The sequence below is a fragment of the Xenopus laevis genome, chromosome 2L, assembly GCF_017654675.1.
Source record: "Xenopus laevis strain J_2021 chromosome 2L, Xenopus_laevis_v10.1, whole genome shotgun sequence".
In the NCBI taxonomy this organism is placed as follows: domain Eukaryota; kingdom Metazoa; phylum Chordata; class Amphibia; order Anura; family Pipidae; genus Xenopus; species Xenopus laevis.
The window spans coordinates 145,402,916-145,419,595 of NC_054373.1; the positions used below are offsets into that span (position 1 = coordinate 145,402,916).

Sequence of the window (16,680 nt, forward strand, 5' to 3'; positions counted from 1 at the left end):
TCAATTTAGCACTTCTTAGATGTCACTGCTCTTCAACGTTTAATTGTGTAGCCAGGGCATGGGGATGGACATCAGGTCCCCCATTCTGGTGCACAAACAAGATTCTAAGATGATGCAAGGGTTGCCTTAAAGGAATAGTTCAGTGTGGAAATAAAAACTGTGTAAATAGATAGCCTGTGCAAAATAAAAAATGTTTCTAATATAGTTAGTTAGCCAAAAATGTAATATATAAAGGCTGGAGTGAACAGATGTCTAATAAAACAGCCAGAATCCAACTTCCTGCTCTATAACTGAGTTAGTCAGTGACTTGAAGGGGGGGGCCACATGGTACATTTCTGTTCAGTGAGTTTGTAACTGACCCTCAGCATTCAGCTCAGATTCAAAAGCAACAGATATGACCCACGTGGCCCCCCCCCCTCAAGTCTCTGATTGGTTACTGCCTGGTAACCAGGGTAACCAGTCAGTGTAAACCAAGAGAGCTGAAAAGAAAGTAGTTTTCTGACTGACATGTTATATATCAAATCACTCCAGCCATTATACATTACATTTTTGGCTAACTAACTATATTTGAAACATTTTTTATTTTGCACAGCCTATTTACCCAGTTTTTATTTTTACACTGAACAATTCCTTTAATAAGAGTGTCCACAAAATGGCTCCTGCCTGCTTGCTATAATTACCAATTTCCAGACTGAAGGAAACAAGATTCAAATAATTTATATAGTGTAATTAAAGTTCATTTTGCTTGACTAATGTGATAAATTATGATTTTGAATACTTTTTTTGGGTAACCGGTCCCCTTTAAAATACTGACATTTTGTGAATTATTCTGAGGACACACACAGATTTTCTTTCTGGTAAGCATTGTAATGAAAACAAACCACCATGCCCATAACTAAGGTGTATAACATGGAGATGTCCAGCTTTAATTACTACTCAAAGCTTTATATGTATTGCTCATGCTAGGAGCTGTAAGTAAGCAACAGCTGGAGAAAGTTTAACAACCCTCTCTGAGCCAGGCCAGAGTGCGGAAGTCCACAGCAATACTACCTGGCCTGGGGCCCTTACACATTTGCACCCGCTATCCTTTCTCACTATTGCTACACTCCAGTAACTCAATTGTTTCCTCACTGGTCTGGTCTGTTTGCTGGTCGATCTCCAACTGCACCCTATGCATGTGCCTACCCCTATTTCCACCTGCCCTGAACCTTGTTATGAATTGAATGCTGTAGCATAGTTTACCTTTTTGTGACAACATATGATCATTTTGGAAAAAAAGCTAATGTAAACAGAAAATTCTAAACACTCTATCCATATTTGTATTAGTTGTGGCATAACCATTATATTCCAACCATGCCAGATGAATTTGCATAGAAGTAGCACCAGAAAGGATGCGTTCTTCACTTTTTCAGTATCAACTGGTGCTCCACAAGGTAGAGGATTTACAAAGCTTTGCATAACCATGATAAGGACACATAGTACTGGCCCTCTATTTACACAGCCCCTTAGTAACTGATGTCCACTGTATCAAAACACTATAAAGAAGTTTATTAACTGAACTAAATGTATGTAAGAAACAAACTCCAAACCTATTTAAATCTAAAACAAAGCAAAGGTATCATAATGTGGCATTATTCAAGGATTTAGGAATGCAAACGATGGTAGAGACCAGTTTGTTTAAAAACAGATATGATTTTATAGAATACTCCTTCAGTGTCACCAGTTCCAGTTCCAAAACGGAGGGTCTGCTCGCACACCCTGGCCTACAAAATGAATGCCTGGTGCTCGGTGATGGAGGGATCGGCTCCCTCCTATTGTACAGTAGAAACAGTAATAACTGGCACTCGAAGGCAGGTGCAAGCAGGGACAAGCCCGTGCCTGTTTATATAGCTAAACACGCAAGGCCAGTTCCAGTCCCCCCCACACACAGGCAGGGCAGCCATCAGGGGGGGGACAGGGGGGAGAGTTGTACGGGGCCCCGAGGGTAAGGGGGGCCCCAGCCACGCCACACTTACTTGATTAGCCAGGCCCCCCATCTTTCTGAGAGCTGCTGACCTCGAGAAGGAATGGAGGGGGGGCCCTGGCCACAAATGTTTTTTTATGGGGGGCCCTGACCACCAATATCTTTTTATTTTTTATTAACATGTGGGAACCCTAGCCACCAATATTTTTTTTGTTTTTTTACTGTGTGGTGGGGAGGGTGGACCTGTAGGTGGGGCTTGTTGTGGGCGCAGCCCAGGGGGCCCAGGAAATGTTGTCATACGGGGCCCTGCGGTTTCTGATGGCGGTCCTGCACACAGGCACAATGTCCCTGTTTCAGCAGATTATGTTACACTGCTTAAACATCTGCTTATCACAGAGGCAGGGAGAAAAAGCTGTGATACAGGTGCCCCTAATGCCTCCATCTTCACTGAATACATTTGTCCTTTCCATGAATTCTAGGAAACGTCTCAGAGTTTCTACATTTCCAAATGCTTAGTGAGATGCATCCCACATCAATCTTCATCTTCATCCTCAATGATCAGGCGCTTTTTCTTGGTAGGCTGAACATTTTCCTCAGTGTCCGATTCAGACAATGATCCTTTCTGGTCTAGTTCTAAAGGCTCCTTGCCTAAAAAACAAATAGAAAGAAATAGAATTACATGCAATATACATTGAACCTTACATGGAAACCAATGTGAATAATACATTCGGAAACAGTGATATCGAACCCATGTGAATAATTGGCCACTATTGATGAAAATACAAACTCCAGCAATGCTTTATTCATACACACCTTGCTCTTCTGTCATGGATCCATCATCATCATCATCACTGTCCACTATACGACTTCTTTTCTTGGATTTATTTGGTCTATAAAAAAATTTAACTAAAAATGTAAATCTGTTTGGCAGAATAGTGTTGCTGTTGAGAAGTCCATTTTATATAGCCTAATAAAATCATGAAACTAATTTGGAACGTGCAATGACCTGTGTGGCCTGATAAAGCTTGCTGCACACAAAACACTTTACAGCAAACAATATATAAATATCTCATTGACATTTTTGGACAACAATATAAGCTACCAGAGCATTGTAACGTTAAGCTCAGAGGAAGAGAGAGAGCGAGCAACGCTGACCTAATTTGTGGCTGGTGTGGTATGTGGAGTGTAATTGCATCAACATTCTTTCCTTTTCTGATATATAGCCTGTCCCCTGCTTGTCGTTGAGTGACTTGATAGTACAGATTTTCTTCATATGTCGGTTTGCATTATTTAGTATTTAAATTGAAATTATTTGTTATAAAGACATATGACATTTTTCAGGTTTCTCTATTACGTGTTGCATTGGTTGACTAAATAAACTTTTTATAAAACTCAGACACCTCCCCTCCCTTTTAGGGACATTAAACTTGTTATTCCTGTGTTACCTAATTACACTGCTTTGCCGTTGCATTACAATCCTAAACTGTGGGACACACGACTGAACAGATTGGAGTTTCTCCCATAGATCTTACCTATTAAGTTTGGTTTCTGTCTCTGTATTGGCGTCTGGTGGCAGCTGCTCTGACTCCTTGTGCTCTGGAACATGAAATGTCTGGATTATAAATTTGTGAACATCCAAAGAATAGGAATAAAATGTTACTACAATGTGAAGCCAAATGGATGGATAGGCTGAACTGTGTAGAACCACTTGGGATGAATGAAGCCTAGGGCCTTAAATGTTTTTTTTATGAGTAACAATAAGGTTGTTTAAAGAATGAATATCTTCTGCTGACACTATATATATTCTTTACAATTGAAAAACACTGGATGACAGATTTATGGACTCTGTTAAGGATTTTAAATACCTTTAAATCTGTTTCTCTGTAGTCGAAAGGGGGACACAGGGACCGATGGGGTTAAGCTCCATCCTCCAGGAGGCAGGACACTTGAATATTAATTAAGGGGCGTGCTCATCAGGCTTTACCCCTCACACTGTACATTCCTTTTCAGTTTGTTCCAAAGCTGCTAATGTAATTTTTGAAACTAATAACAGACAGTATAAGTAAACCAACAAACTATTCAAAAAGCGACCAAACCGTCAACAGCTCGTCGAGGGTGGGAAGCCCTGTGTCCCCCTTTCGACTACAGAGAAACAGATTTAACAGTGAGAAAAATCCTGTTTTCTCTGTCGTCTTAAAGGAAAACTATACCCCCAAAATGAACACTTAAGCAACAGATAGTTCATATCATATTAAGTGGCATATTAAAGAATCTTACCAAACTGGAATATATATTTAAGTAAATAATGCCCTTTTACATCTCTTGCCTTGAGCCACCATTTCGTGATGGTCTGTGTGCTGTCTCAGAGATCACCTGACCAGTAATACTACAACTCTAACTGTAACAGGAAGAAGTGTGGAAGCAAAAGACACAACTCTGTCTGTTAATTGGCTCATGTGACCTAACATGTATGGTTTGATTGGTATGTTTGTGAGTACAGTGAATCCTACGATCCCAGGGGGCGGCCTTTATTTTTTAAAATGGCAATTTTCTATTTATGATTACCCAATGGCACATACTACTAGAAAAGTATATTATTATGAAAATGGTTTATTTACATGAAGCAGGATTTTACATATGAGCTGTTTTATGCAATATCTTTTTATAGAGACCTACATTGTTTGGGGGGTATAGTTTTCCTTTAAGGGGACACAGGGACTGATGGGGACTTAACAAAGCAGTCCCAACAACAGCAGGATGGGAGTGAGCTGTGCAATACCTACAGTATATGTGCTACATATTATTTGAGTGACGACTGCAACACCTTTTTTTAGAACCCTTGTAGTCTTAACATGGCTGCTGTTACCGCCATGAACTCTGTAAACACCCTGGGAGCAGACAAAAGTCAGAACGGGATGAGGAGGCCATATTGGGACACGGAGGTATGCGTCCTTGATGTCCTGTTCCATTCCTCGAATGACTGATCTCAAAGTTTCCATCTTGAACCATACTGATCGCATGAATTTGTTGAGGCCCTTGAGATCGAGCACTGGTCTGAGGGCACCGTCCTTCTTTGGGACCGTAAATAGATTCAAGTAAAAACCTAAGACTCTCTCCATTTAAGGTACTGAAGTTATTACTCCGGTTCGCGCCATCTTTTCTATACAATGAGAAACCTGCTGGGTGGGACAGTTGTGAAGTCCAGGCGATATCCTTCTGTCACAATTTCTTTGACCCATGTATCCGAAGAATGATGGATCCATTCCTCCCGTAATCGAAGCAACTTGCCCCCAATCCATTCAAACGATTCCGGAGGGAGTGCCCAGTCAGGCTGAAGTGGGCTTCTCTCCTGAGGCTTTGTTGTGAGGTCTGTTGGTCTTCCATGTAGGCTGACCTTTATCACTGGCCTTGTGGCGAAAATGGGAACTTTGTTAACTGTTTTGTCTTGTAAATCTGCCGCTTTGGCCACAAATTATTGCCCCCCTCCTATGTAAGGTGCTTCAGGCGTGTGGTAGGAAGGCACTCCCCACCCCCCACCCCCGTTGCCTGTGAAATAATTTTTTCCAGCTCTTCTCCAAATAGTCATTGGCCTTTGAAAGGCAGCGAAGTTACTGATTTCGTGAAGCTAAGATCCGCCGACCAATTTTTTTGAGCCAGTGTTCTGCGTGCCACTATGTATAATGCTGAAGTATGTGCTGTAATTTGAGATGTGTCCAGAGTGGTATCACAAAGATAACTAGATGCCTCAGCTATAGCTTGCATGGATCATAACAGTTCCTGTCGGGAAGTCCCATTCTGGATTTCTTTAACTTGAGGCTCTGACCATGCTTGTATAGCTCTGGACACCCAGACGCCTAACAAGGACGCAACGTCGACCCTGTGGAGGTGTAAATTGTTTGTAGAAAACCATCTAACCTTCTATCTGAGGGGTCTTTGAACGCTGCCTCATGAGTGACTGGTAAGGCAGTGGATTATGAGCATCTACTACCAGCAGGTTAGACCATTTGTCGACCAGTTCCTTAGGGAACGGATAAGATTTAGAAAATTTCTTAGTTGCCTGAAATTTATGCTCGGGGGAATTCCACTCGTCCTGAATCAAACTCTGCAGTTGCAATGTTATGGGAAGCAGACTGAAGATTTGTGCTGCCTCTTGAATCAGGTAGGTGCTTCATCTGCCTGTGATATATTCAGAACTTCAGGTACCCCTTAATAATGCATCTACATCATGTAGATTGTCATGGTCTCTGCCCTCATCCTGGTAATCCTCCTCATCCGCAGCTGTAGAACCAGAGGAAGCAATTTCTGAGGGAGATGAGTGTTGCTCAGGAGATGATTTGTCAGACCGAGCAGGGTTGGCAGTATCCTCTTTAGCGTCAGCTACGCTTACCACTGGACTTGTGGCTGAGCCTAACTAGCGCTTTTCCCAAGTTGTCTGCAATAGCAGGTAACCCCTGTAGTGATGCCAGGGATTGGGACAATTCAACTGCCCAGAGTGGAGGAGGAGGCTCCGCTGATGCTCCAGAGTCTAAATTCTGGGAATTGAGTTGTGGTGTATTTGCAGCTTGGGCAGCTGGAAGACCCCCTGAAGCGCTGGTTGCCCCCTGCCCCAGCGGCTCCCCCTGGCAGCTTTTGCTGGCAATTAGTACAAGCAGGTTCCTCACCTGTGCTGAAGATGGGACCTTCCCCCCAGACCTCATGAATTGTCCCACTGGCCTACCTTCTGCCATGGTTGAGAAGGAGGTAGAGTGTGGGTATCGCCTGAGAAGGAGCAACTTAAGAGAAAACGTTTTCAGGAGATCTCTAGTTGTGCCTACTCGCGCTGCTGTAAAATGGCCACTGGAACGCACGCTTGCGTTCCATTACGTGTGCGCATGCAGACAAGCGGCCTCCTTCGCGCCAAAAGAAAATGGCCACTGGAGATTAGAAGATGGACCACGCATGCGTTCCACCCTTATGCACTCCCGAACTCAGCCATAACTAGCCCGGTCAGCCAGGGAGCTACCTCACCCGCAGCCTTCAGTCAGGGAGCTACCTCACCCGCAGCCTCCAGACTTCTACACAAATGCGCAGGTCTCTGTGCACATTCAACTAAAACGCTGAAGACTGCAGCAGGTACCTTGTGAACGAGCGTAGAAGCAGCGACAGAGGAGGACCAGCCTCCCGGTAGCAGGACACTTAAAAAACTGAATAGGAATGTACAGTGTGAGGGGTAAAGCCTGATGGGCACGCCCCTTAATTACTATTCAAGAGTCCTGCCTCCTGGAGGATGGAGCTTAACCCCATCGGTCCCTGTGTCCCCCTAAGACGACAGAGAAACATACTTTATTACTTATATTGCTAACTTGTAACTACTAGAAAAAATGATTGGTGTGTTCTTTGGATAGATTGCAACATAGTATCCACTTGTTCATTATAATGTGCTCATACATTATGTCCTCTGGCCACTGGATGGAGCTGAGGAATCACTTGGGGGTAAATAATTGTTTAAAAGGTCACGGTGTTAACAATGTTTGTATCTTGCACCAGAGGAAGGACCCGTGTAGTCTGAAACATGTAGTTTTTATTTACGCACTACATTTATTCACACTGGAAGGATCTCCAGTCCTTTTCATTATATATGAGACTTATGGTAAGCTTGAAATGAAAGTGCCACATTTAAATAACGTAAGTCACAAACCATTGGTATTTTCTATGGAATTCTCTTCATCACTGTCAACCATTACACTTCTCTTCTTTGCTGTCTTTGGTCTATTAAATTAAATAAACAGAATAATTTTAAAGACACATTTTTCTAATATCTTAAAGGGATACTGTCATGGGATTCTTTTTTCCGAAATGAATCAGTTAATAGTGCTGTTCCAGCAGAATTCTGCACTGAAATCCATTTCTCAAAAGAGCAAACAGATTTTTTTATATTCAATTTTGAAATCTGACATGGGGCTAGACATATTGTCAATTTCCCAGCTGCCCCAAGTCATGTGACTTGTGCTCTGATAAACTTCAATCACTCTTTACTGCAAGTTAAGGTGGCCATACACGGGCCGATAAAAGCTGCCGACAGACCGTGTCGGCAGCTTATTGGCCCGTGTATGGGGGCCCCCCGACGGGCTTCCCCGATCGAGATCTGGCCGAAAGTCGGCCAGATCTCGATCGGATGGGATTAAAAATCCCGTCGGATCGCGGCCGCATCTGTTCGTTGATGCGGTCCCGCGATCCGACCGCCCGTTTGGCCCTAGGGCCCACGATCGGATCAGCCCGATATTGCCCACCTCAAGGTGGGCATATCGGAGGGAGATCCGCTCGTTTGGCGACATCGCCAAACGAGCGGATCTATCCGTGTATGGCCACCTTTAGACTGTTATCACCCCCCTCCCTTTTCCCCCCAGCAGCCAAACAAAAGAACAATGGGAAGTTAAACAGATAACAGCTCCCTAACACAGGATAACAGCTGCCTGGTAGATCTAAGAACAACACTCAATAGTAAAAACCCATGTCTCACTGAGACACATTCAGTTACATTGAGTAGGAAAAACAGCAGCCTGCCCGAAAGCATTTCTCTCCTAAAGTGCAGGCACAAGTCACATGACCAGGGGCAGCTGTGAAATTGACAAAATGTCTAGCCCCATGTCAGATTTTAAAATTGAATATAAAAAAATATGTTTGCTCTTTTGAGAAATGGATTTCAGTGCAGAATTCTGCTGGAGTAGCACTATAAACTGATGCGTTTAGAAATTTTTTTTTTTCCCATGACAGGATCCCTTTAACTTGTGAAATGAATGGTTATTTATTTAAATATAATATGCATTGTTCTTATTTTCCAATTAGCCAAGAAATAACTATGACAAAGAATGTAAATGAGAGTAAAGATTACAATGACAAGAATGTGTAATTTATATTTTACTTACCTTCTTTTTTGTGTGTGGGATTCTAAGGACTTCTCTGGGGATTTTTCCTCTTGAAGTTCTAGGAGGGGAAACACAGGTTCACTACTGCTATACAAAATATATTACTTATGCATCTTGGATGTTAAAAAGACTTCAACAGAGGGCCTGACATATCAAAGGCGTGGTTCACCTTTAAGTTAACTTAGTAGGTTATAGAATGGCCCATTCTAAGCAATTTTTCAATTGGTCTTTATTATTTGTTTTTAAACATTTTAGAATGATTTAACTTCTTCTGACTCTTTTCAGCTTTCAAATAGGGGTCACTGACCCATCTAAAAAACAAACGCTCTGTAAATGCTACACATTTATTGTTATTGGTACTTTATTACTCATCTTTCTATTCAGGGACTCTACTATTCATATTCCAGTCTCTTATTGTAATGACTGCATGGTTGCTATAGTAATTTGAACCCTATCAACCTGAAATTGCAAGCTGGAGAGTTGCAGAATAAAAAGCTAAATAACTCAAAAACCACAAATAATAAAAGATGAAAACCAACTGCAAATTGTCTTGCAATATCACTCTCTACATCATACTAAAAGTTAACTCAAACAACAACCCGTTTAAAGATTTAAACAACCTCTTTTACCTTGCTGGACTGTTGATTTCTTTTTCCGCGCAAGTAAAAGCGCACGCAGTGCTTCTGCCCTCTGCTCAACATTTGTCTCTTGTTCTTCAGAGCTTGCAAGCACATCATGGGCAACCTCTGCAGCCAAGGGAACAAGACAGGAGGCTGCTTTGCGGAGCTGCTCTGGACTTAATTTACCTGGGATGCGCCAGAAGGATTCCTATAAAAGCATTTTAATTATGAGTGTAAGCAAAATATCATCACTGAAGCAGCTGGTTCTGAAGGAAAAAGCGCTCATAACTATTTTTGTAGAGCTTTTCATTCAACAATAAAAAACAAAAATAAATGTTTGTACTTCCGGCTAAATAACTTTCTACGCAATTTTCCAGTCACCTCTACTAATGCTTCAATTGGCTTCTTTCTCTAGCCCTGGAAAAGATGTGATACAACATGGCCCTTATAGTACTGCACACTTCAAAGCCTAGGATGCATACACACAGCACTATATAAAAGTATAAGTGTATGAGCAATTTCATTGAGAACGTGAGATGCATAATTAGAGACGGTTTTGATTTTGTATGGATTTCTCATATATACATTTTAATCAGTGGCTGGTTACCTGCTCATTTGCTGGCGCACGGATGCCCAACTTCTTTAGCAGTTTTTGGAATGTTTTGTTTTCCATAGCATCCTCGTTGTCTTCAGTTAGAGGCACAAGGGGGATTGCCTGAGAAGAGCCTGGCAGTCACCAAAGAAGAGCGAATACTGTACATTACAAAGCAATCACTTAACTAGAAAGTTCCTTTATTTTGGAATATAATGTCATATACCAATTACTAAACATTTTGGCTGATTGTTCCGTCGATAAGAGAAATATCCAGATTTTTAGAACTTTTTTTAACAAAAATTGGTTAGAATACAATGAAAAAAAAAACACCAAGACAAATTAAATTTTAAAATAGCAAATAGCAAATAGCAACCGAGTTCCTGCCCAGAATTCCTTACGCTATTCACATTTCATCTTTAGTGTTAGTGAGAAGGGTGCTATAGTTCACAAAATTAGGTTTTTGCTCACACATATACAGGAAATTTGAGGCAACAATGGTTAGAGGTTATAGGTGGAACAGTAGAATGTTTTGCATTTTTCTATTTTTGCCTCTTTCTGGTAGCAGCTCATTTCCCATCATTTTATTAATTCTTGACACTCAAAAACTGGTTTTGCATGGGATATAGTTAATTATATTCGACCAAATAGTCTTATAGATTAGAAGTGTATGCATGGTACACACTGGTCCTTATCTTGTATTAGCAAGTGCAAAATTCTACCTTTATTCCTGACGCACAAAATGCACATTCATTACAGTTACAGGTTTTTATCAGTAACATTGAAAATGGTAAAGACACCTCCTTAAGTCACTATACAGTAATGGAGCAGTAATTACCCACCATCCTCTTCTTTGTCTTCTGCGGTGCGGTTTAAACAGTTTTGAAGCCACAAGAGGGGACCAGATAAACCTGTGAATTTAAGAGGAGAAATCAAGTGAACAAGAATGCAGAAAGAAATAAGACACTTGGTATAAGTGTATTATAACAATTCACATTCCAATACATGAATTGGTAGAGTCAGATGTTCATTATGTATTCTACACTTAGCAATTGAGCGGACATTCACCTTCCTGCTGCAATGTGTGCACCAAATGCTGTATCTTCTTATCAGTAAAGGGTTCCATTTTGCCACCTGTTTGCACTTTTGCATTTTGTTTATACTTGAGGTCTTCCCGCTGTTCTTCTTCTTCTTCACTTTCTTCTTCCTCCTCTTCATCTTCCTCTACATCTTCCACACTGTGTTTTCCATCGAATTCTAGTTCATGGAGAAACTCTTCTTCAGACTAAAAATAGAAATACGGGAATATTTATATTTATTATTTATATTTTAAAAATCTCTCCATCTGATGTAAATGGGGTTATTTATGCTAAAGAAAGAAACACACATAAAAATCCCCATGTTTTCTCATCATAATACTCTAATCTCACTTGTTAAAAGTCTGTAAATGCCTGTTCCTCCATATACAGGTCCAGGCCCAGACTGATAATCTGTCTAAACGGGCAAATGCCGTGGGGCTGCTCTGTTTTTTATTAAGTGGGCCGCTCCTGATCTTATTGTCGGGGACTTGTAACTTTCAGTACTCTTAGAAACCCGACCAAGTCCACTTCCCCAGCCCTTAGTACTGACTTTATGGAGCAGCGACACAGATCTTTCTGCAGCTGTGCTGTCTCCTGTACGTCTCCTAACAATCGGCTCTCGGCTAGCAGGCTGCAGTACAAACAGCAGACATGATCAGTGGATTGCAGAGTGAGCACCACATTGCACCGTATGCCGTTTGCAGCCTGTCAGCTGAGAGCCGATTGTTAGGAGACAGCACAGCTGCAGAAAGATGTTTTAGTGAGTTGTGCTATCATGAAATGCAAAGGCCCCTGCCTGTGTCATGTGGTGTTTGTCATTTGTCTGGATGTTGCTCATAGGACAGTCTCTGGGCAGAAGGAATATGGGGCGGGGGTCAGGGAATGAAGTGAGGGGACTGACCTGCTCATGAGAATTACAGGGATTTCAGCTGGAATGTATCATTTGTGTGTTATAGACTTGTCTGAGGATTATTAGTCTGCTTCCATGGCTGCCCTTTTCTGTTTCCTTATTCTACAACTGCCAGTTTACTGAGCTCTGTGTGTGTGTGTTTGGGGGGGGGGGGTATTGCCAGTCATGGGGGGGGGGGGGGTCGTCTGACCCCTTCTCCCCCCCAGCTGCCTTGGGGTTGCTTGTCCTCCCGGGTCAGTCACTTGACAGTCACCTGTGCTGTCTAGAGTCACTTGAGATAGGGACCAGTTCATTATAATTGATAAGAAGAAAATTACCGGCACTCAGGACTCCATGCAAGCGGGCCATGCCTTGCGTGTTTATTAAACGTAACATTTCAGGGGGCGTACCCATTTGTTAGACTGACGAAGGGGTACGCCCCTGAAACATTACGTTTAATAAACACGCAGTGCCTGGCCCGCTTGCATGGAGTCCTGAGTGCCGGTAATTTTCTTTTTATCACGTATTGCTGAGGGTGCCAATTCCCCTTTTTTTCCTGAGCACCGGACCAATTTTGGCATGAGAGGCCAGGGTGTGCTGGTGGGTTTTGGGATTGGGCAGAACTATAGGTTCCATGCAGGATGCTGCCACTTTGTGATTTGTCTAAGTTGGAAAACTGGGCAGCAAACTGGAAAATGAGGTTCAATGTTGATAAATGCAAGGTTATGCACTTTGGCAAAAATAATATAAATGCAAGTTATACACTAAATGGCAATGTGTTGGGAGTTTCCTTAAATGAGAAGGATCTTGGGGTTTTTGTAGATAACAAGTTGTCTAATTCTGGGCAGTGTCATTCTGTGGCTACTAAAGCAAATAAAGTTCTTGCATAAAAAGGGCATTGACTCAAGGGATGAAAACATAATTATGTCTCTTTATAGGTCCCTGGTGAGGCTTCATCTGGAGTATGGGGGCAGTTTTAGACTCCAGTCCTTAAAGGAGAATTCAACCCATTTGCAAAAAACCCCGTACCCCCCACCCCACGTAGACCCCCCTCCCTCCTCCCCCAGGCTAACTGCCCCCCCCGGGGGAAATGTCCCATACTTTATACTTACCCCTCGGTGCAGATTCTGGCAGCAGACTTCATGGCATCCATCTTTCGGGTCCTCTGTAAGCTGAGTGGGAGACCTGCATTTTAGGCCCATGTGCAGTTGGAGCTGTTTGCCGGTCTGGACAACTGCGCATGCACCAAATTCAATGGAAATTGACGAATCGCTAGAAGAAGACCTGGAAGATGGATGCCGTGAAGTCCACTGCCTGAATCTGTGCAGAGGGGTAAGTATAACGTTTTGGGCATTTCCCCGGGGGGCAATTAGCCTGGAGGGAGGGAGGTCTACGTAGGGTGGGGGGTACGGGGTTTTATAAATGAGCTGGAGAGAGTGCAGAGACTAAGTGCAACTAAACTGGTTAGATGAGGGAAGAGTTAAATTATGAGGGGAGACCGACAAGGTTGGGGTTGTTTTCTCTGGAAAAAAGGCGCTTGCGAGGGGACATGATTAGACTTTACAAGTACATTAGAGGACATTATAGACAAATGGCAGGGGACCTTTTTACCCATAAAGAGAATCACCGTACCAGAGGCCACCCCTTCAGACTAGAAGAAAAGAAGTTTAATTTAAAGAGTAGGGGGTTCATCACAGTGAGGTTGTGGAATGCACTGCCGGGTGGTGATGTGATGCTGATTCAGTTAATGACTATAAGAGGGACTTGGATGATTTCTTGGACAGACATAATACAAAGGCTATTGTGATACTAAACTCTATAGTTAGTATAGGTATGGGTATATAGAATTTATGTGAAAATAGGGAGGGGTGTGTGTATGGGGCTGGGTTTTCATTTGGAGGGGTTGGATGTGATGGACTTTGTTTTTTTTCAACCTGATCTAACTGTGTAACAGACCAAAAGGCAGGATGGTACTTCCCTAATTTACAGATTCCCTTTCTTCCCCCCCCCCAACAATCAGTGCAGATGAATGCTGGATACAAATCCCCCTTAATTTCTTCTGCCTTATGGTGTTTGTTACTTTACTATGTTCAGTTCCCCAAAATTCCCTTATCAAAACTGTTGCAAGGATTTGGCTGGCTTTCCTCTGTTTTCCCACTGTGACACCATTCACCCTTTTCTTCCCTTAAATAGCCATTCTGATTTTTAACTATCAAAAAAATAGGACTGATATACACGGAATTGTTTTTGTGCCATCTTCCTATGAGTTCTGGCGTATTATACTCGGAAATGCCTTTGTGCCATCTGTTATGAGTTTTAGGGTACATTAAACATTATATGTGTGGATGAGTAGAAAACCATTGTGTGTTTACATGTGGGCTGCTTTGATTTTTTTGCCTGGGCTGATTTTTACTCCCAGTCCTGCCCTGTACAGGTCTCTTAGTTTAATACCAAATGATTCTAGAAGCGGGGCCTAACTGTTTCACTTATAAATGATCAATAGGATTAGCAGTAGTCAAAAGAAATAGGGCAATGCTAGCACATGAACAAGGTGACTGAGCCAGCCACCTCCAAACTCTAGGCATGTTGCAATCTGTCAGGATATTTCTTATGTGTCTGTTGCATTTTGTGCCCGTCAAATTTAACTTTCTCCTGGTGTTGTTGTAGAGCTTATAATCCATACTGTCATGGCTGGCAAACAGAGTGCCAAAGGGGTTGTGGTAGAAAGGGTGTAGCATAAAATGTACTCAGTCAGCCTTTTTAGGTCCTAGTTGGGAGTTCTACTATTAAATAAAGAAAACACTTGCCTCCCTGCAAAACATATATGTTAAACTGCAAACCTCTGAACACATCTGTGAACATCTGTGAACATAACCTTATTTTATGAGTCTAATATTCTAATATAAAAAAATTGGAGAGCAACATTACAATCAAAAAGTTCCTGGTGGTGCCAAATAAGGGCTGTAATTGGCTTATTGGTAACCCCTATTTGAACTGGCAGCCTACAGGAGGCTCTGTTTAGCAGTACACATGCTTTTTTGCATCTAAAATTTGCCTTTAAGCCAGGAATTTAATAATAAACACCTGCCTTCCAGCCAAAGTCAAAAGCAAACTAATTGCTCCTGATTGTAACCGTGTTAATTTAATAGGAAATAGAAATCTATTGACAGTACCATGCCAGACGATTTGCCCATTTTCCTTCTCTTCTTATAAAGTTCTTTGCGATCGAATACTAGACCCATGCTGATAAGCTTCTCTATTATTCTAGCCTTGGAGCGTTTTGCAGTCACATTCTTCATTATATTTCCCAATATATCTATGGAAAACAACAAAATCAGTGTCACAGTGAGAAATACACAAATGTAATACAAGCCTTTAGTGTCCTTTACAAAAGCCACTTTGGAAAAGAAGATCTTAAATAGAGCTGTGGGTAAAATTCCTGCTGATAGACTGCAAAAAAAATAAATAAAAAAAATAAAAAAAGCACACAAATTTAGCTTTATGAATAGCACATGAATCCACATTAGGGCACATGAATTTTGGAAAGGGTAACTCATTTCAGGGCATATCAATGAAATATACAGATGCATCAAAAATGTATACTATAATGGGATCTCTCTGGAAACCCAAAATCCAGAAAGCAGGTTTTTTGTGTACATATCCTTGAGGACAGAATTGAACTTATTTTTGGACTGTAGAGCATACCATCTGTGTCTTTAAATTCTTCATAAAGGCTCTGAAGCTCGAGTTCTTGATCCTCTGTCCAGAGCACAATTCGAGTGCCTTTTCTGTAATAGAGTATAACAAATAAAAAACCTGCTTCATGATAACAGGGAGAAATACATGCCAACAAATAGGTTTACAATGGAACCTCTCAACTGGTGAATATACAGTGGGATACCCATGCTGGCCTAGTTTTACATGTTTATACAGACTACAAACAAACTTAGGGAATAGCACATGCAATGGTATATTTCATATGCAGCCCTGATCAGCTAGTCATTCCCCTGAACACTCACTAGACTATTAAACAATTCGCTGGCTGGATTCTTACAAAACAATAATAACATAAAAGGACTGTTATGAGAGTTGATAAAGGGGTTTTGGTGGACAGTCTGAGAGACAGTGGCAACTTAAGGTTGCCAAACAAGCAGAGCTTTCCCAGATATGCCCACCTTGAGGTACAGGTGATTACCACATCGACGAACCAACATGGTCCTTCCTCTGACCTGATTTGTCAGGTTGAGATCTGGCCAATTTTCAGCCAGTTGCTGTCCATCATCAGCTTTTATCGGCTTGTGCATGGCCACCTTTAAACTATTATACATTCACCGTGCTATTTTTACAGGGAAACAGGGACATAAAATAAAGGTAGAAGAGCTATTAAACGACATGTAAAACTTCATAGTCAGGGCACTACAAATCCATAATGTTTGGATATGGCTAAATAAAAAAATTCTCCACCAGAGAGTCAGATTAATAGAAACTATCCAATATACCCACACTTCGTTTTTGAAGTCCTTGACACTGTCGGCTAGCCCCATTTGCACCAAATGGTTTATGACTTGCTTCCGAGTGCGGGTTCCAGGTTTTAAGTTGGCTAGGATATTATCCACCACATCTACATCTGAT

The 16,680-nt window shown here is 41.8% G+C and overlaps 1 protein-coding gene across 5 annotated transcripts in view; it reads right to left on the reverse strand.

Moving 5' to 3' along the window:
- Positions 1-2,064: 2,064 nt before the first annotated feature.
- The window catches only part of timeless.L (timeless circadian regulator L homeolog), a 52,957-nt gene continuing 38,341 nt past the window's right edge, over positions 2,065-16,680 (reverse strand). For 3 of the 5 annotated variants that reach the window (XM_041582524.1, XM_041582525.1, XM_041582523.1), the window contains 12 exons: positions 16,552-16,675; positions 15,754-15,836; positions 15,222-15,364; positions 11,149-11,365; positions 10,923-10,991; positions 10,096-10,214; positions 9,498-9,696; positions 8,869-8,926; positions 7,641-7,711; positions 3,496-3,565; positions 2,777-2,853; positions 2,065-2,611 (listed from right to left, as the gene is read on the reverse strand). In XM_041582524.1, the coding sequence (XP_041438458.1) occupies positions 2,496-2,611; positions 2,777-2,853; positions 3,496-3,565; positions 7,641-7,711; positions 8,869-8,926; positions 9,498-9,696; positions 10,096-10,214; positions 10,923-10,991; positions 11,149-11,365; positions 15,222-15,364; positions 15,754-15,836; positions 16,552-16,675 (1,346 nt within the window). In that variant the 3' untranslated portion in view covers positions 2,065-2,495. Of the gene's footprint in view, positions 2,612-2,776; positions 2,854-3,495; positions 3,576-7,640; positions 7,712-8,868; positions 8,927-9,497; positions 9,697-10,095; positions 10,215-10,922; positions 10,992-11,148; positions 11,366-15,221; positions 15,365-15,753; positions 15,837-16,551; positions 16,676-16,680 lie in introns of all 5 variants that reach the window. The other 2 variants (XM_041582526.1, XR_005965507.1) reach the window with 2 other exon arrangements.